General features: G+C 42.3%; 1 protein-coding gene across 2 annotated transcripts in view; it reads right to left on the reverse strand.

Moving 5' to 3' along the window:
- LOC144768002 (alpha-2-macroglobulin-like) overlaps positions 1 to 20,635 on the reverse strand; it is a 236,594-nt gene that overhangs the window by 146,400 nt on the left and 69,559 nt on the right. For both annotated transcript variants that reach the window (XM_078651392.1, XM_078651391.1), the window contains exons 3-6: positions 5,180 to 5,336; positions 2,936 to 2,988; positions 1,433 to 1,453; positions 962 to 1,130 (exon numbers count right to left, since the gene is read on the reverse strand). In XM_078651392.1, coding sequence (XP_078507518.1) covers positions 962 to 1,130; positions 1,433 to 1,453; positions 2,936 to 2,988; positions 5,180 to 5,336 — 400 coding nt within the window. The remainder of the gene's footprint in view (positions 1 to 961; positions 1,131 to 1,432; positions 1,454 to 2,935; positions 2,989 to 5,179; positions 5,337 to 20,635) is intronic.

Genomic DNA, 20,635 nt, shown 5'->3' on the forward strand with positions numbered 1-20,635 from the left:
TGTGTCAGTTTCCATTACCTCCTTGCGAAACCCTTGCCCCACCATGGATGTGCCGTATTTACAATACGGCGCACCATGGCTCAAGGATTCACAGATGCGTGAGAAATTCTGGCGCATCTTTTGGCCCAAAAGTCACACATTGCTGGAGTCATGTTGCAAGCACGACGGAACTCCAGCAATGCATTGGGAGGCCTATTCCCAATACACTGCGCCACTTCTTATGCCTACTCCAAGCAGGCATAGAGTTTTGACACAACGGCGTCCTAGGAGTGGCGCAGTGAAATCTTGTAGATTTCACTGTGTCACTTCTACGAGGCTTTCCTGCGTGGGATCGCCCACTCTGCATACATTATACCTGACGCAGGTATAATATGGCGCAGGGCTTTACAAGAGGAAGCATCTCCCTAGATGCATCACATTGTAAATGGGCTGCAACATGGTGCATTGTTTATGCCACTGCTACATCACAAAAAGTGGCGCAAAGGCAGCACAAAAGTGTCACAAGGGGCTTGTAAATCTACCATGTAGGGTTTTGACACAGTGGCATCCTAGAAGTGACGCAATTAAATCTTGCAGATTTCACTGCAACACTTCTACGAGGCATTCCTACGTGTGAACGCACACTCTGCATACATTATACCTGACAAAGGTATAATGTGGCGCAGGGCTTTACAAGGTGACGCATCTTCCTACATGCGTCACGGTGTAAATGGGCCTCAATGTGGTGCATTGTTTTTGCCACTGCTGTGTCACATAAAGTGACGCAACAGCAGTGCAAAAGTGTCGCTAGGGGCTTCCAAATCTGCCCCTAACAGTTCCCCTAATATTCTGTTCTCACCTCAACATTCCACAGCGTTTTCTTGTGGTTCTTGCTCACCACCTCTTATCCTAATCCTGTTTTCCTTGATAAACCTCACTGCTTACAGTTCTTGAACAACCCCTTATAACAAAGTTTTCTTACCATATTCTTCCACTGTGAACATATGCTCCACAGTAGATCCTCGTTTCCTCTGCACGCCCACTTTGTATCTTCCCTGTAGAGGTTCTGAAGCCAAGGGGAACGAGAGTTGGACGAGTCCTCCCTCTGTTACTATGTCCCGCCACTGGCCCACGCGGTTCCTCTGCGGATCCTAAAAGGAGGACATTGCTAGATTAGGGTGCAACAGACCATAAACATGTAACACATGGTGAATACTGACCCAGAGCGGGTGCCCCCCTGGGATTTGCACTAGTTCACATTGAGTTTCTCAGATTGCTACAGTGATCCTGGCCTGGATCTTGTGCTCCTATGGAATGGACACATTGTATATGATGCTCCTGAGTATTTATTGGTGGGGGCAGCCACTGAGGGCGAAAGACATTGCTGTCTTCAGAGAAATCACTGCATAATGTGACATAGTGGGATGAAATGAATGAAGTATTAACATCTTACCTCAATGTATACCACAGGGAACTGGAAATCAAAAAAGAAAAGGAAAGGAAAACATGTGTTATAATCCACACATTGGGAGGAAGTAGTACATGTGAATGGGTTCTCACTCATCCACACAACACATGCGCTACACACTTTGGTGGAGTTGGGCCATGTACCCTTCCATGCTGTTACACTCATGTCCACCTCACTGTACTCAAGCATTCACGGGCATTCTCTACAAACTGGACCGCTCACACTAGAATGGAGTTTCACTAATACATAGATCATTCATTAACAGTGTTGCAGCATGGCCCCATCCAATCACTCAGGTTACTGTCCTTGTCCTTTCCAGAAGGGTCACTCACTCCTCCATCTGTGGTCCTCTTACTCTAAGAAGTCTCACTGACCTCACACAACCAGTTTCTCTCATCACTGTCCCCAGGCCCCATAATGCTGGTGTCCCCTCTTCTCTCCTTTGTCACTGATGTCAAATCCAGTATGGAAAGAAGCATCTGACAAATTTGAGAATAGTCCAGGCTCTGACAGATACCCTATCACACAATGCTTCACTTTCCCTACAGTTCTCCTAGGGTTCCTATAGTGACAGTGAAAAACAACAGCCACTGCAGAAGATCTGTTTACATTTAGGAAACTGAAATTTTACTACATAAGAGCTATGGCACAACCAACAGGACACTTGTAGGATTTTCTGTCATCTATCTGGGGGCCTGACGATAAAGGCGCTTACGTACGCTTGGAACCTTGAAATCTGGAACCTTGAAAGAGAGACGCTATTTCACAGGTGAGCAGAGGCTATTCACTTCCTTTTTCTCAATTTGATATAGGCTAATGGCATTTCACTTTCCCTTTGCTCCTTATCTATGGTTGCCTGGAATGTGTTCTTGTAAAGAGAATATTCTGTGGTTTGGAGGCAGCCATAGATTTTACACCCGTCGTCCAGTTGTCCACATTCAGGGCAAGGTAGAGGTTCCACTGCAGCCATCTATATCAGGATATTGTGAGAGCCGACTACCTAGCAAATGATGATTTATTGCAAAGGAAGAACTACAGCTGTGATTGGGCCATATTTATCAATCTGAAAGGCCATCAAACTTCCTTCATTGACGGTCTCATGAATCGAGACCTGGAGATCTTCTCAGAACCTAGGTAGGCTTTCTGCAGTGCGCTTTAAGGCCTGCTTGATACAATGACATTTCTTAGGGCTTCCAAGGATACAGGGTCACATTATTCACAAGAAGTGCCTGGCAGAGTCTGTCTACTGTAAGGTCAAGACTTTCTGCATCACTATCATAGCCTGTGGGGCAGCTGCTGCTTGTTCTAGCCTTAGTTCATTGCTGTGGAGGTTCAAGGACATAGCTAAGTCATGCCATTCTTCAATAGTTGTAGAGATCTTTGAACTTGGCCACTCATAGATCCAGGCTCCATGTCTGCAAATGGAAAGGATGTCACCACTAGTGGAACAGTAATTGTTTTTTTGCTTTGATTAGTTTGTAGGCCTACCGTCTCTTTCTCCGGACGAAAGTCATCTTGCAGCGAAACAATACGAAACTGGACTGAAATAGAGAAAGGAGAGCATTAGCGCCCGTTGTTTCATCAAAGTTATCCATATCTAGAATAAACTTCTAGGGCCTCATTTATGAGAAATGACGTATCGCTGCATCAGGTATGTTGCACTCCTTGCGACATACCTGATGCGTCATATTTACTGTATGATGCATCATGTTGCAAGGAGTTACAGATACGTCAGTATTTCTGACATATCTGTAAGCGCAAAAGTGACGCATTGCTGGAGTGTGTCACAAAAGTGACGCAACTCCAGCAAGGCGTCCTTTCACATGGGGCAAGCCCCATGTGAAAGGGCCTGCGTCAGTCTTACGCATGCTGTGAGGCAGGCCCAAGATTTTGACGCAACGGCGTCCTAGAAGTGACACAGTGAAATCTCATAGATTTCACTGCGTCACTTCTACGAGGCTTTTTGCGGGGAATGCCGCCCTGCATACATTATACCTGCCGCAAGTATAATGTAGTGCAGGGGTTTACAATGTGACGCATCTGCTTAGATGCGTCACTTTGTAAATAGTGCGCAACAGGAGGCATGTTTTACGCCGCCGATGCATCACAAAAAGTGATGCATCGCAAGCGCAAAACTGACGCAAAGCCTCATAAACGAGGCCAAATAGCAAATAGCAAATAGCCTTAGCAAATAGGGAGAACATCATTTGTTAATTCGAGGATACACATTACTTTCGTTCCTTGTGTTATGCCAGCTGGCGGGGGTGCCTCATTGCTTAACAAAAGTCATGGTTATATACAGGGTAGAGTGAGCATGCAGCACACTGTTAGTATGTTCACCCCCACTTTCCCACCATTCATGGTAGGTTCCAGAGAGAAATGCATCCCCCTCTAGAGGGCCTGCGCTTCATCAAAAAGGCTGGGGTAGGGATAACCAGAGAGATGAGTGTCCTTCACCAGAGGTACCCGGGTGGACCTTTGGAGGAGGTCAACTGTACCCTCTCCTGGCGATTAGGTTACTTCTTCCTCCCTGACAAACAGTGCAAATTGTACAACATAGCTGGGGAAACCACTCGCCATTGTGGAGTTATCCCTCTGTGATGGAGCCACTGGGAGCTTAGCTACATACATCAAAATAAAAGGGGCTGAGGGCCAGATGTATAACCATTCACCTTTGCGAGTAGCAAATTGCGTTGAATTGCGACTTGCAATTTGCGACTCACAAAAGTGAATGTACAACAGTGTCTCAGACACTGTTTGCAATTGCCAATGCGGTCGCAAGTTGCATGCCTCATTAATATTCATGAGGCAAGCGCAATTTGCAACCCCATTTGGGAATGGCTAGCACTCCCAGGGATGGTTGCCTGATGGGCTCAGCAGACCACCATATCTGTGACTGCTTTTTAAAGAAATCAGTTTTTTTTTTTAAAGCAGCCCGTTTTCCTTAAAGGAAAACGGGATGCATTTAAAAAGGAAAAATGAAAGTCTTCAAACACTCACAAAGGGAAAGGGATCCCCTGGGGACCTTTTCCTGTTTGTGAGTGGTTTACCACCTACTTGAAGTAGGTGGTAAACTTTGAGTGTTTTGCGCTACATTGCGTTGAGACTCGCTATTGGGAAGGGACCCCCTTGGTACGTCCCTTCCTAACAGCACGTCGCAAACCATATTTTGCGAGTCTGTAATTGGTTACCGATTTGCATAATAGGGTTTATACATGGGGCTGACCTATTTTGCGGTCGCAAAAGGGCTGAATTACCATTTTTAACTGCAAAAAACTGTTGTAAATCTGCCCCAATGAGTCCTGTCTACCAACTTTGGTGGGCTTTGGGGATTATTTTCTCTGTATGGGCTGGAGCGTTACTATCTCTAACACCCTCATGAGATGATGGGAAGTCTAATTCCCGTACCTGGTCTAAGCAAACACCATTTGCATCCTTTGTGTATCATGGAGGGTAGAAAGGCTCCTAACTGCCTAGGAATAGCATCAGGCATGCACATGGCTCTCCTCTTCACAAGAACTCATGGAGAACCCCTCTCTCCCAAACCCCCACCCACATGTCAGATTCTCTTGGTTCACCTGAGGAGTGGACAGAATGTTACAACATACCTTGACCCTCTACACATCACTGGGCTTTAACTGAGTGATACTACTCCCCCATGATGCTTTTTATGGACTTCTGGAGTTGAAGTCTGGGACTCTCTGCCACAGATGTGTTTGTCTCTGTTCTCACCTGTCTGCCCTGGCTTGTAGATGGGTTTGTCTGTCTGTACGAAGACCAGGTTCTCCGAGGGCTGGAGCAGGACGGATCTCCTCCCGTGGAACTCCATGGAGTCTCCCTTCCCGTGGAGAGTGACGTAGGCCACCTGGGGAGTTTCCGTCTCAGGGACCTGTGACAATAAGAAATATCACTTGTTTAACTGTTTATCTTAAACTCAAAGGTAAGTCAGGCCAATATTTCTGTCCCTGGTGCACAGCAGAAAATGACAAAGCCCTGAATCCTTCTCATGCGTGGGTGTTCCTCAGAGACAGATTGTCTCAGACTCACTGTGGGAGGTGACCCTGGAGACTGTCACATCATATACATATGTTTGCAGATAAAGTTTGCCTAGAGGCTGCTTAATGATGTGACAGTGTTTCAGAACTCCAACACATTCTGGCAATGCATATTTAAGATGGGGTCACATAAAGTGCACATCACTTAGATGAGATCCTGATTGTCAGAGTCTTGGACTGCCAACTTGTGTACCAATCTCCTGCACATTGGCATTAGGACTTAGGGTGCCAATGGTGTAGGTGGAGCCCACAAAACTAATGCCCAATGGTGCTGTTGTGAGACCTACAATGGTGGACTATACAGAACTTCTCAGATTCCTCTGGTTCAGGGTGTTTAGGGATGTTCAGTAATGGTCAGTAGTGCACAAAGGATTGGCCAACCAGATGGCTGAAGGTGGGCTACAACACTCCTGTCTCACAATTCACCCTTTCAGTGGAGACGGGGGCGTGGAGCAATAAGGCGGTTGTTTCCTAGAGGGAAATTCTGAAAGTGATAGCTTTCAGGGAACTGAATTCTGCAATGGACGCTTATGATTTTCCAGATTGGATGCCCATTTAGATTTAAGGCCTGATTACAAAGGTAAATTTACATGAGAAGATTTGTTTACATGTATAAATAATACTCTATATAGGTTTAAATCTTGACTTTTTTGCTTTTCTCCATTTCCAAGTGTAGATTTACATATCTCGACTCCCTGATAGAGTCGCCTATAGCAGGATATACAAATGTAAAGTTGCTCCTAATCACTTTTCAGATGTATGTAGAGATTTCTGCCACCATGGAGAGGATCTCCTTTTGTGAAAGTATAGTGAAAAAAATAACATTTATTATTTTCCTAAAAATTCAAAAAATACTGTAATATGAAAGAAAGAATGAAAAGTCAATTTATAAAACGCAGTTGCTGCCCTGGGGCGTCCACGCGCTAGATAAATATAAAATATAAATATTAAACAATGTAAATGTTTATTGCAAATCTAGAACTATTAAAATAAAATGGTACACTAACTCATTAAATTAAATGTGTATATATTTTATTTACTGAATTAATACACATTTAAATGAGTTAATGTGCTGTGACATTTTATTTAAATAGTTCTAGTTCTAATATCTCCCTCGCTCTGGTTTGCTCTATCTCTCTCTCTCTCTATATATATATATATATATATATGTGTATACACATACACATATATATATATATATATTACCTACTGGCGGTCGCCAGTAGGTAGTTATAGTTAGGACCTAGTTTCCATAGGAAATCCGCAACATTCTATTGGGAATAACTTTGGCGCCTGAAAGTTTAGGGGGGATTCGTGAAGTGGGGGCCGAGATAAACGGGGGTCCCAAAACGTGTTTTCCCCATGTTAATTTCCATAGGGCGGTTGGACTCACTTTTAGCCCGAACGGCTAAATGGATTCCCACCAAACTTGGCAAAATTGTAGGGACTGGTAGCCCGATGTGCCTTTGCTATGTCTCAAGATATGTGCTCCAGAGGATTTTGAGTAATTTAGGTTCAAAAAAATATATATATCTATAAGCGCGCCCCGGTACGCGCACCGGGGAGCGCACCCGGCGCGTAACGCGAATGGAAAGCTGATTGGCTCTCGGGTGTCTGTCAACATTCGAAACAGTCCGGAGCGGCCGCCATCTTGTGTCTCGGTAGGATCGAGACACAAGAGGTGGCAAAAACAAAGGGGGAAATGAACATAAGGGGGCAGGGTAGACCCCCCCCGATCCCCTAGGTTTGATGTGGGGGCCTTAAAAGGGCCCCGCGGGGCAAAAACAAAATTTAAAAACATTCGATTTTCGCGGGGGGAGCGCCCGGTACGCGCACCGGGGAGAATACCATGGGGAAAACCCAGTGAAACAGTAAAATAATAATTTAAAGTGCTTAGAGGTAGGGTAGCTTTGAATAGAGTTGTTTTGTTGTGTGGGTGATTTAAGTACCAGCATGTAGGTACCAATACAGAGTCTTAAATTCAATTTACACCGTCTCCTCTGTAGATAATTTATTGTGGTATGTGGAATCTATACCATAGTCTGTCAGGAAAGCAGAAACAACATGGAGGCAGGAGATGAAAAAGAGATGTGAAATACTCATTGGAGATAATATAGTGGGAGAAAGGAAGTAACTATGAGCAAAATTACTATGTAACACAAAAAAGTTGCACAGTATACTATAAATCTTACTTTATATTATAATCATTTTGGTACTATTTCATGAATTACATATAAAAATGAATAATGTCTCGAACAATTTTTAATTATTAAATATACATTTATTGTTGTGATTTTTCAAAATTTAAAAGAACTTCCAAGATTACATCATCTGGAATCTCCTCATTTTGATTCCATGATTCTATTTCTTCCACACAATTAAGTAACTCTTGGTCCAGAGACTGATCCATAAAGTCAAAGTCATCAATATTTTCCTCAGGATTGTTCTCCATAACAATTTCGAAAGAAATATTAATTTTGTTTTGTTCTCCTTCCATTTTCTTGCTGTAAATTGCATAAAAAATAAATATATCAGTAGAGATAGGGCACTGTTGGGTTTAAGTTCAGACAGGTACTTGTGAGTTTTTAACAGTAAAGTTATCTTTGGGCAGTGTATGGTATCAGGCAGGAAGTAGAAATATAGAAAAGTGCATGTGAAGAAGCCTAAGTAAATTCATAATTATACCAGAGAAGCCTAACTCAATCTATAACTATAACAGAGAAGCCTATCTCAATCTATAACTATAACAGAGGGACAGTAAATAACTATCAGAAAACGTTTTTACAAATTAACTTAAAGTGCCCCTTACAAATTAACAACTTACCTTATAGAAAGGTGATGAAGATAAATGAGAAAATCCTTTAAAGATGTACCTCAGGTAGTTGCAGTCAAAATGGCTGTGTTTCCCTCTCATTTTTCATTTATATTCATGTACATAACCAATCAAATGTCAGGAAATAAAAGTAGAAAATGAAAGTAACATTTTAATTGGTTGTAAATTCTAACACTTCATATGTGTTTTTGTCATGTAATTTACCTCAGGATATTTAGACATGGCTACAGCCCAAATGGCTCAATGGAATTCCACCAAATTTGGGAAAATGGTAGGGACTGGTATGTAGATTGTGTTTTTTTTTCCCCGCTGTTATATGATGAGTAGTTTGAAGTCACTATTTTTAGTGAAATTCAATATATTCTGACAACAGCAAAAATAAACTATGTAACATGTTGTACAAGTTATTCTATAGTTTGTATTGTGTAATTTAAATTCTCATTCTCTCTGTTCCGCTGCTTTAGTCCTCTTCCCCTCTCTTTTCTTCTTTTGCTCCCTTACTCATTTTCCTTTCCTCAATCATTGTAGTCCACTTCACTCAGTCCTTCCCTTAGTCCCTCTGTCTACTAACTTCCTCACTCCTTTTCACCCAATCCTTCTATATTATCCTCTCTCCCTTCATCCCTTCACTCTGTGACTCCCCTTCACTCATTCTCAGTCATCTTCCATTTCTCATTCTTGTAAATGCATCCTCAATCAGACTCCTTTCCCTGTCAGTCATTCCCTTTTTAATTACTCCTGTTTCCTGATTTAGTTTTGCTAACTCACATTCTTTTAGTATCTTTCTTACCTTCAGTTCATTTCTCTCTTCTTCTCTTCCTCTCTGTCACTGAATGTATCTGCCTTACTCTTAGTAATTTGCTCTCCTTCTATTTATTTTTCCCTCTTTTTGTCCTTCTACATTACTTTATTTCCCTTTCTGTGTCCTTCACTCTTACTTTATTTCTTAGTACACATTTATGATTTTTAACCTCTTGACTTGTCTCTTCTATTTTAAAATATATATTTTACTAATTATAACTTATTTTATTTCTCTCTTTCACAGATACAAAGTGTAGTAAAAACAAATAATTAAATTTACATTAATTATATGGTAAGTGTGACTAAAAAAATGTAGTTTGTCATCACCCTTTGCTTTAACCTCACTACTATTCTCTCACCCTACCTCACTCCTGTTTCCTTACTCTGCTTCCTTCACTTATTCTTATCCTCCATGTTTATTCCTCTTTCCCTTACTCTCCTACCGCATTCAACTTCTTTCAGGCCCCCTGCTTTACTTCCCTTACCCTTTGTTCCCTTCCCTCGCTCCCTCACTCATTCCCTTACTCATTTACTTCACTCCTCTCACTCCTTCTCTCAGTCTCTGTCCTCACAGTTCCTCACTTCTGTTCCCTCACTCTGTCTCTCTTACCGTCGCTGTCTCTGTCCCCTGACTCTGTCACTACTCTTTCGTCATGCTCACTCCCTACAACTCACCCACACTCCCTTACTTACCTTTCTTTGCTGCTTCACTCAGACCCTTTCAGTCACTCCTTCCTTTACTCTCTCTGTCTTTTCTCTCTGTCACTCCCCATGTCTTACCCTTATTTACTTTTATCCACCCTCTTTCACCCCTCTTTACTTACACTCACTGCTCTTTTCTCACCCTCCCCCACTGTTGTTCCTTTACTCCGGTTCCGTCACTACCCGTCATTCCCCATCCTTTACTGTCCTTCCTTTTACTTTCAACACCCACTCACATTCTCCCAGTACCTCTGCTTTAGTCTTCTTCCTCTCTCTCCCTTCTTTCACTTCCTTATTCATTTTCCTTTTCTCACTTACACCCTATTACACCTTCTCTCTGTCTTACTATGTAATAAACAGTCCCTCTGTGTTGCTTCCTTTAGCTCTCTTTCTCTTAACATCACTCTCTCTGTGTCTTTCCCTCATGCTCACTCCTTGAGTTTTTTTTATTTATTTTTTTGGGTGCGCGCCCCGGTACGCGTACCGGTGCGCGTACCCTGGAAAAAAAAGAATGACAGAGTTTTTTTAAAATGTAGTTTTTTTTTTTATAAATTGGAGGTAGTTCTAAAAAGAACTGTTTTTTATTCTTTTTGTTATTTTATATTTTTTTAATTGTTTTTTGAACATTTTTTACTTTTTTTGGCTTTTCTGAACAGTTTTATATTTTTTTGTATTTTTTATGGGGAGAAACAAAAAACGGAATTGTAAAGGGCTCAACTGGAGCAAAAAAAAATCAGGAACAAATTAAGGTTTCTTTGGGCACTTGTGGTTATCACCAGCAACGTTGATGAGATTTATACTCTGCTCACCATAGCTAATTGTTTTACCACAATATATACAAACAATTTTGTATCTACCAAACTTGGTTTGAATGTTTGGGATCATCTCCCTTGCCTCTGGACCCGATGGAGTGGGTTCTTTGCTTGTTGAGGCTCTGGAAGATGTTTGGGGAAGGTGTCTGCACAATTCTCTCACCTCTGCTACAGAATAGTTATTGGGGTGCAATCGTTGCATGTGGCGAATCATTGCGTGATTCCCAAATGAATATTTTTTGGCAGGGTTCCCCCTGGATAGTACAGCGCCACAGATGAGACAGGTCACCTTTGCAGCGTTTACCTTCTTTGCACCCCTTGGCATTTTAAAAAACTCCCATATAAAGTGCTCCTTAGGTTTATATGGGGGATTGTCTTCAGGCAGGAACTGCCTTCTCTCATCCTCCTCCTCCTCGTCCTCCTCTTCTTGTTCACCACCAATGTGATGTTGTGGTGGCCCTTGTGATGGTGGTGGTGGTGGTGGTAGTGGTGGTGGTGGTGCAGATGCTCCAGCTGCTGCTGCTAATGTAGCCATTTCTCTATCAATAGAAGCAGGTCTTCCTCACTCAAAGAACAAAGTGAGAATGAAGAAAAAAGGTGGGGGCTTTCATCATTTGGAAAACAAAACTGTTCTGAACCAATGAAAAGTGTTATTTTCAGGTCACATGACCCGGGCTTTCATCATTTGGAAACCAAAAGCGTTCTGAACCAATGAAAAGTGTTATTTTCAGGTCATATGACCCGACGCACTTACGCTACGCGCCCCGGTGCGCGCCCGGTGGCGCGCCCGGCGGCGCTTACGTTGCGCGATCGTATGCGCTCGGGCGCTTCTGGGTGCGCTGACGCCATGCGTCATAAGACGCATCACGGGCCTACGCGAAACATCACGATGATGTTTTCGTTCGCGGCAATGGCGCTAATGGGACGCTCACTGGTACGCGCACCGGGGCGCGCCATAACACTGCGCTTACCCGTGCGTTCACCGGTACGCGCACCGGAAGCGCACCAAGGCAAAAAAAAATTAAAAAAAGAGAAAAATATACATAAACAAAATAGCATTACATAAATATACAATATAGGATTTATTTTAAAAAATATTATATTTCATAGCTATAGAAATTAGCTATTTAAAAACCTATGAAATTCACTGAAAAAAACATAGGTTTGAGGCCCTATATATAGTTAGGAATTAGCATTTACAAAACCTATGAAATTTACTGAAAAACCATAGGTTTCACACCAGTTATAGTTAGGAATTAGCATTTAAAAAACCTATGAAATTCACTGAAAAAACCATAGGTTTCATACCAGTTATAGTTAGGAATTAGCATTTAAAAAACCTATTAAATTCACTGAAAAAACCATAGGTTTCCCACCAGTTATAGTTAGGAATTAGCATTTAAAAAACCTATTAAATTCACTGAAAAAACCATAGGTTTCACACCAGTTATAGTTAGCTGGAAATTTTACTCGCATAAAACCATTGAAATTCCCACGTTATAGTTAGTTGGACTCACTATAACTTGCGCGTGCAATGCACTTCTGATGACGTCACATATTACATCACTCATGACATGATCAGTGACATCACTCATGACATCACTGATGACACCATCCTTGTGACAGAGTGACAGGGATATATGACGTTACCACGCGTTCTTTTACCACGCAGACCATTACCACGCATTTTTTACAACGCAGGACCCTTTACCACGAATACCTTTACAACGCAATACACTACAACGCAGGTACTATTACAACGCATACCATTACAACGTAAGTATAGGTAAGTAAATAATATGGTAAAATAATGTAATTATTAATAATATTTTTTACATTAATAAATTATTATTTTAATATGTAATATTTTAATTATTTATATTAATATTTATTTATTAATTTTTAAATATATATGTTAAAAATACCCCTGTACCCCAAAACCCAAACCCAGCCCTAAAACCTAAAAATACCCCTGAACCCCAAAACCCAAACCCAGCCCTGAACCCTAAAAATACCCCTGTACCCCAAAACCCAAACCCAACCCTGAAACCTAAAAATACCCCTGTACCCCAAAACCCAAACCCAGCCCTGAACCCTAAAAATACCCCTGTACCCCAAAAACTGAAAACTGACCCTGAACCCTAAAAATACCCCTGTACCCCAAAAACTGAAAACTGACCCTGAACCCTAAAAATACCCCTGTACCCCAAAAACTGAAAACTGACCCTGAACCCTAAAAATACCCCTTTACCCAAAAACTGAAAACTGACCCTGAACCCTAGAAATACCCCTTTACCCAAAACTGAAAATTGACCCTGAACCCTAAAAATACCCCTTTACCCAAAAACTGAAAACTGACCCTGAACCCTAAAAATACCCCTTTACCCAAAAACTGAAAACTGACCCTGAACCCTAAAAATACCCATTTACCCAAAACTGAAAACTGACCCTGAACCCTAAAAATACCCCTTTACCCAAAAACTGAAGACTGACCCTGAACCCGAAAAATACCCATTTACCCAAAACCCAAACCTAAAATATTTTAAATAAAATTATATACTTACCAATACTTACGTTGTAATGGTATGCGTTGTAAAGGTATCTGCGTTGTAAATACCAGCGTTGTAATGGTATGCGTGGTAAAGGGTCCTGCGTTGTAAAAGTTGCGTGGTAAAGGTAGGTCGTGGTAAAAGTTGCGTGGTAAAGGTTGTATACCGAGTGACAGACCTCCTTTCACTGTAATGTAACCCTTGAAACACATATTCAAAAATAGAAACTAAAATTTTCAGAAAAAATGGAGATACCCATACCAGTTACAACAACCAATTCAATAATTCCACCATCTATATACACATCCACTCATTCACCAACAGTTCTATATAGTCACTCATACATATACTCGCTCATCATATGTAGTGATACACCTATACATCCTCTTACACACCGACAGTCATCCAAAAGATACTCTCACACATACTCACACATATAAATAAACTATTGAATATCCATTTATTTGCATATACAGCTATACACACACTACCACTTTACTTCTAAGGAAACTTACACATACTTACTCTCTTAAACAATCACTTATAGAAACACATACTAATTTAAACAGGAACTCTTACAATCCCTCACTCTCACATATACTCACTTATATACATCAATGTTCACATATACTAGATTAAAACATATGTAGTTACTGATAAAGACACTAGTGAGACAGTCATTCACTCACTAACACACACATATACACACTCATCCACCCATACAGTCCTGCACATATGCTGTCTTCAAAACACATACAAAGAGAGAGTCAGTCATTCATGCATGTATGTGCTAAGTAATACCCCCAACAAACCATACAAACACTCATACTGATACTAAGAAAAACATCTAATAACCCATATACATACACATGTAGCTACTCACCAAACCATGCAGCCACTTATACACAAAGTGAAACACTAATACATATATTTGAATATTTAAACATTACTCTCTAATATATGTATTCACTAAGATACACTTAATAAACCAGTTAACCAATCAAATTTTTTTTTTTAAAACATCCATGTAAACACTTATTTAAACATTTATTCTTCATCAACTTTTACATATACATATATAACACATATTTATTTTTCAGAAAGACACACATTCACTGGATGGTGTCATCAGTGATGTCATGAGTGATGTCACTGACCCTGTCATGAGTGATGTAATATGTGACGTCATCAGCAGTGCATTGCACACGCAAGTTATAGTGAGTCCAACTAACTATAACGTGGGAATTTCAATGGTTTTATGCGAGTAAAATTTCCAGCTAACTATAACTGGTGTGAAACCTATGGTTTTTTCAGTGAATATATATCTATACTACTATTATAAAGTAAGAACGTTGAACCTTTGAGGCGGGTAAACTCGGGAACCACAGCGCCAATCCAAACACACGATACATCATTAGAATTGTCAGGGTCTGCAGAGTGACATAGGCTATATATACCCAAAAAATATACGTTCTATAAAAAATATACATTCATAAAAAAGTAGTCCCTTGGAAGTAGCGCCGGGCGTGTGCGCTAACGACGTGAACGTGCGTGCTGACATCATCTAGCGCGGGGGGGTTGCGGCGGACAGGAGCGCGGACAGGAGCGAGGAACTCAGGCTGAGGTAGGTGAAGCGCGGGGAGGATCGGAACGTGTGCGGCTGAGTGAAGCGCGGGGAGGAGCGGAGGAAAGGACTCGGGCTGAGGTGGGTGAAGCAAGGGGAGGAGCGGCCCGTTAGCGCTCACACACACCTGCGGGAAGTCTCCAATGTGCGGCTGAGAGGAACGCGGGGAGGAGTGGAGGAAAAGACTCGGGCTGAGGTGGGTGAAGCAAGGGGAGAAGCGGCCCGTTATCGCTCACACACGCCTGTGGGAAGTCACAACTGAAATAAAAGACAGAACGCAAAATAAAATAATATTAAGAGAGACATGTGTGCGTGTTTGCACAGGGCATTGGTCAGCCGGAGATGAGGTTTATTGCTAAGAGGTGGAACGCAACAAAATAAAATAATAATAAAGAGAGACATGTGTGCGTGTTTGCACAGGGCATTGGTCAGCCAGAGATGAGGTTTATTGCTAAGAGGTGGAACACAAAATAAAACAATAATAAAGAAAGACATGTGTGCGTGTTTGCACAGGGCATTGGTCAGCCGGAGATGAGGTTTATTGCTAAGAGGTGGGTGGAGCGGCCCGTTAGCGCGGGGAGGAGCGGTGAACTGTGTGCAGCTAATTAGGGGCCCTGAAGGTGGCGGGTGCGCAAAGGGGGACCCCCCGGACAACGTCGGGATAGGCTGCTAGTATATATATATATATATATTCACTGAAAAAACCATAGGTTATAGACCATATATAGTTAGGAATTAGCATTTACAAAACCTTGAAAATTCACTGAAAAAACCATAGGTTATAGACCATATATAGTTAGGAATTAGCATTTACAAAACCTTGAAAATTCACTGCAAAAACCATAGGTTAGAGACCATATATAGTTAGCTGGACATTTTATTGACATAAAACCAATGAAATTCCATATATAGTTAGTTGCACTAACTATATATCGCGCACCCGCAATCCACTGCTGATGATGTCACATATTACATCATTCATGACATGGTCAGTGACATCACTGATGACATCACTGATGACATCTCAAATGACATCACTGATGACATCACTGATGACAACATCCAGTGACTGTATAATTCTGTAAAGTTAAAATATGTCTTACATATTGAACAATGAGTGGATGTATAAGTGTCTGGACGAAGGATTTAGTAGGTGCATGACTGAATGTATGAGTGACTGATAAAATGTGTCTCACTGAGTGCATGGGTTAGTGACTAAACTGTCTTAATTTGTGCATCATTATGTCTGTTGTTCTGTAAACTGCTGCATGTGTTGATCAGTAGCTATATGAGTAACTATATGGGTTATTGATTGATTGCCCAAGTATTTGTATGGGAGACTGAGTGTGTGTGTGGCTAGCTGGGAGGTGTGTGACTCTGTGCAGATCAATCTGTACTTGTATCAATGATTGTATAAGAAAGTAAGTATGTGTTAGTACATGTTTGAAAATGTAAGGTGCTCTATGTTTAACTGTATAGACAAGAAAATGGAAGTCTCATTGATTCTTTACAGGACTGACTAGGTGTGTAAGTAACTCCATGGATGAGTGGCAGACTGTGAGTGTCTGTATAGGTGTATGAGTGCATATGATAGTGTTGTAAAGATGAGTGATTGTATGTATGAATGATTGTATGGGTGAATGAGTGAAGGTGTGTGTAGACGTAGCAATCAGTGAGTGCGTATGTAGTAACTAGTATTGGTGTGTCAATGGTTTCAAAAATTATACTCTTTTTAACACTGGGTGAAACAGAGGTTATATTAAAATGTGAGGAGATGCATTGTATTGTCACATGAATGATATCATCAGTGATGTGGTCATTGATGTCAAATGAGATGTCATCAGTGATGTCATCAGTGATGTCATTTGAGATGTCATCAGTGATGTCATCAGTGATGTCACTGACCATGTCATGAATGATGTAATATGTCACATCATCATCAGTGGATTGCCGGTGCGCGATATATAGTTAGTGCAACTAACTATATATGGAATTTCATTGGTTTTATGTCAATAAAATGTCCAGCTAACTATATATGGTCTCTAACCTATGGTTTTTGCAGTGAATTTTCAAGGTTTTGTAAATGCTAATTCCTAACTATATATGGTCTATAACCTATGGTTTTTTCAGTGAATTTTCAAGGTTTTGTAAATGCTAATTCCTAACTATATATGGTCTATAACCTATGGTTTTTTCAGTGAATTTTCAAGGTTTTGTAAATGCTAATTCCTAACTATATATGGTCTATAACCTATGGTTTTTTCAGTGAATTTCAATGGTTTTTTAATAGTAAATATCATAAGCTGTCGAATGTCAAGTACGTGGTAAGTAAAAACATTTTCGTGTTTATGCACACTGATCTGCTTTGAATGCTGCCCCCCACCCCTCATTTCTATTAGGAGTACTCTCTCTTTGCAGATAGTGAAGGGTAGTTAACGCAGCCCTTTGCCCTCTTTGTAATCCGTCGTGCCTGCTTCTCTCTCCATTTGATTGATTGTTCTCTTTGGTTCATTCTCTATTTACAAACAAGCACAGAGTCGCAATACTCTGTTTAGTCTTTGCAGATAGCGAAAAACCGTGTAAAAAAACAAAAGGAATCGAGCAAAATCAGTAGGCCACTAATGGGATCTCTTTTTGACCTCGCTAAAATAGAAACATTAGGAACAACCTGTTGAAAATAGCAATGCGTATGTACATAAGCGGCGTTCATTTGTGTTCACAGTACCCCTTGTTGATTGTTTGAATCGAGCATTGAATTGTTCGAAGTTGGTTCTCTTAAGGATCTTCTCTGCCTGCAAACGAGGAAGAATAGGAATATTCTCTCTCCCTTTGCAGATAGTGAAGGGTAGGTAACGCAAGCCTTTAACACGTCGTACCTATTTCATTCCTCATTGATTGATTGATTGTCCGAACATTGACTGTTTGGGAATTAGTTCTTTTTGGAGGTATTCCCTGTTTGCAAATAAACGTAGGAAAATCTTTGCAAGTAGTGAAAGGGTACGTAATGCGGACCTTTCTCCCCCGTTGTAATCTGTCATGCCTATCTACTCCCCACTGATTGATGCACCTGTTTCACCCGGACCATTTACTAGACATACGTCATCTGGCCCGACCAGAGAGCACCCCTAGTGAAAAGGACATATGCAATAATAACGAAGTGATCACTGTATCCTCTTAACAGAAACTTTAGCATGAAACAACCTGGAAAGAAAAGAATAGGAAAACGAAAATCAGTAGGCCACTGATGAACATGAACTTTTATTAAACAACGAACAAAGAAACGATAACATAACGTAATGATAAAACCTATTAATGTCCTAGAAACAAGAAAACGTTAAAATATGCCATTGGTGAGAGACCAGAAAAACAGTAAGAGAAACCAAATCACCCCTCGCTGTCCCACCGCCTGCCACGCCAAAAAAATCGATAGACTAGGGAAAATGCAAGTCAGTAGAACATCCGCCCCCACTCTGGAAACTTCCAAGGTGGGGCAGGGTTCCGGCTACGCCCAGCCGGGAGCAGCCCATATAAGGCAGGTCCTGCTGCCACGCCTCGGCCAGGAGATCCTAACGTAGGGTGTAGCCGGAGGAGAGGCCGAGACCAGCGGGACCCGGCCAGGGGATTGCCTTTACAACGCTGAACAGTTGCAGGGGGGGAATGTCTCCTCGACCCTCCCCTCTCTCTCCCAGTCCGGCCGCGGTGGCCCTTGAGAGTTGCAGGTAGTCCCGCCACATGCTCTTCCGGTCCGGCCACCAACGGTCGGGGGGCCGAGGCCGACGGGATCCGGCTGCAGCCGATAAACCAAGAAACCCGTTCATGGGGCCAGAGCCAGGGGCGTCCGGCCGACATCTACCGGAAGCCCGGCCCGAAGACGGACGGGACACTTCTTCTTTCTTGTATAATTGCTGCAACAACCCTGGGGGGGGATGTCTTGCACATGCCTCCGGCCCCCCCCCCTCGTCCTCATCGCCTGGTCCAGCCATAACAAATATCAAGCGAGACGCCGTGGGGTGCACTGGGAGGGAGAGACGGTGCGAACAGGCCTCTCCCGCCTCCCCAGTGGAGGCTTCCCAGCTGCACCCTCAGCGCTCCAGGCGCCCGGAAAAGAGTTCTTCCACTGTGACCATGCTGCAACGTCTCGCCCGGCAGGGTGGAGCCCGTCCGCTCATTTGACCCCGCGATCGCCAGTAGCTACCGAACTCTCAAAATGGCGGTCCACCTGGCAAGAGCGGGCCCAGCATAAAGAAATGGCCCGGTCACTGGTTGACTCCACCACCGTAGTCCTCCACGACCTTGAAGATTCTAGAGGAGCCGCGGGAGTCTCCGACCCCCGATGGGGAATGACTGCCATGATCACCCGTGGAGTGACGAAACTGTATCCGCGGGACGTCGGCGCCAGTCTCACTTTGAATTACTAGAATCCTGCAGACCTCACTTCCGGTAAAAGCACAGTGTGACCCGGTAGGAAAAATTGTTGCACCCCCTCCCCTTTTTGACTGATAGTTCAAACCACCGATCCTTTCCTTTGCCCTTTTAACGGAACTTTGGACTGCCTCCCCCTCTTTTACATTTTCTAGAGAAAACAAAACATTAACCACTACATTAGCATAGCAGTTGACACCAGAACTGTTTTCAAATTGAAAACCAACAACATCTTCAACAGAATCCTTTTTGTTTCTGCTGTGACCCTGCTACAGCACAGGCATTGTCCCCAGCAGTAATTCTGCAATGCCGGTAAGAATAGCTGTGGTGCCTACTGGACTCACTCACCCCCGCGGCGCCCCACGCCGTTATGTGCTGGGCGGCAACTTGCTAGACATCACTTTAGTGCCATCTAGATTTCAGCGCGTTCTGCTGCCTTGGAACTATTCGCACAACAGACCGCTACTGACAAGAATATTTCATTATTGGTGCTGTCAATTTCAATAAATCTATTGGATAATTCAAAAGAAATTGCCACGGTCTCTTCGTTGTTTAAATGTTTTTACTGTTTTTGTTTTGTTGTATATATTTATATGTTATTAAAGTTTTATATTCCTACTACTTTGTTGGAGTGCTATATATTTTTAATGTGACACATAATTGTAAAAACTTTGATGTACAAAGAGTCATTCCTGGAATCTTCCGCTTCAGGCTCGGTCCCCTCCCCAATCACAATACAGGATAGTTTTCAGATAGTAGGAACACGTGTGGTGTGACGGATCTCATCGGGTGTGGGCCTTGATCTACTATAACTCCTTTGAAGAGGGGTGATTCTTTACAGCTGAGGCCATAAACTACATCTGCAGGGCTAGCTGATAGCCTGGACAATCGGACACAGAGGAAGAGGAGTGTCAGAGGGTGCGGTAGTGAATAGGGCGAAAGGGAGGTGTCGGGCGGGCACAGAGTGTGATTCTCAGGGAAGAGCAGCGCAGATGGGGGGAGGTTTATTGCCCATGCATAAGACAGAGAGCGGGGGTGACCAGTGCCTGGGGAAGATGCTTGCGAGGGTGAGGAGCCATGCTACGAATCGACAGCGTGCAGAGAGTGGGTCTGGTCAAGACATCTAAAATGGCTGCCGTGCACGACAAAAGTGTGACATTTCAAAAAAGGCAAGATGGCGCAGACAATGTTTTTCAACACTTCCTCATTTCCTTCGAATCGAACGTTAACAGACGTTGGGGCATATTACCAAAGTTAAGCGATATTTATCGCTAACGATGCTTACCAACGAATTTTTTACCGCTAAGCATCGTCAGAAATTATTGAAGATAAACCTTGCTATTATCAAGGTTTATCACAAATGCGATAATAAACGGCCGCAATGCATGAA

The sequence above is a fragment of the Lissotriton helveticus genome, chromosome 7 (assembly GCF_964261635.1).
Source record: "Lissotriton helveticus chromosome 7, aLisHel1.1, whole genome shotgun sequence".
NCBI lineage: Eukaryota > Metazoa > Chordata > Amphibia > Caudata > Salamandridae > Lissotriton > Lissotriton helveticus.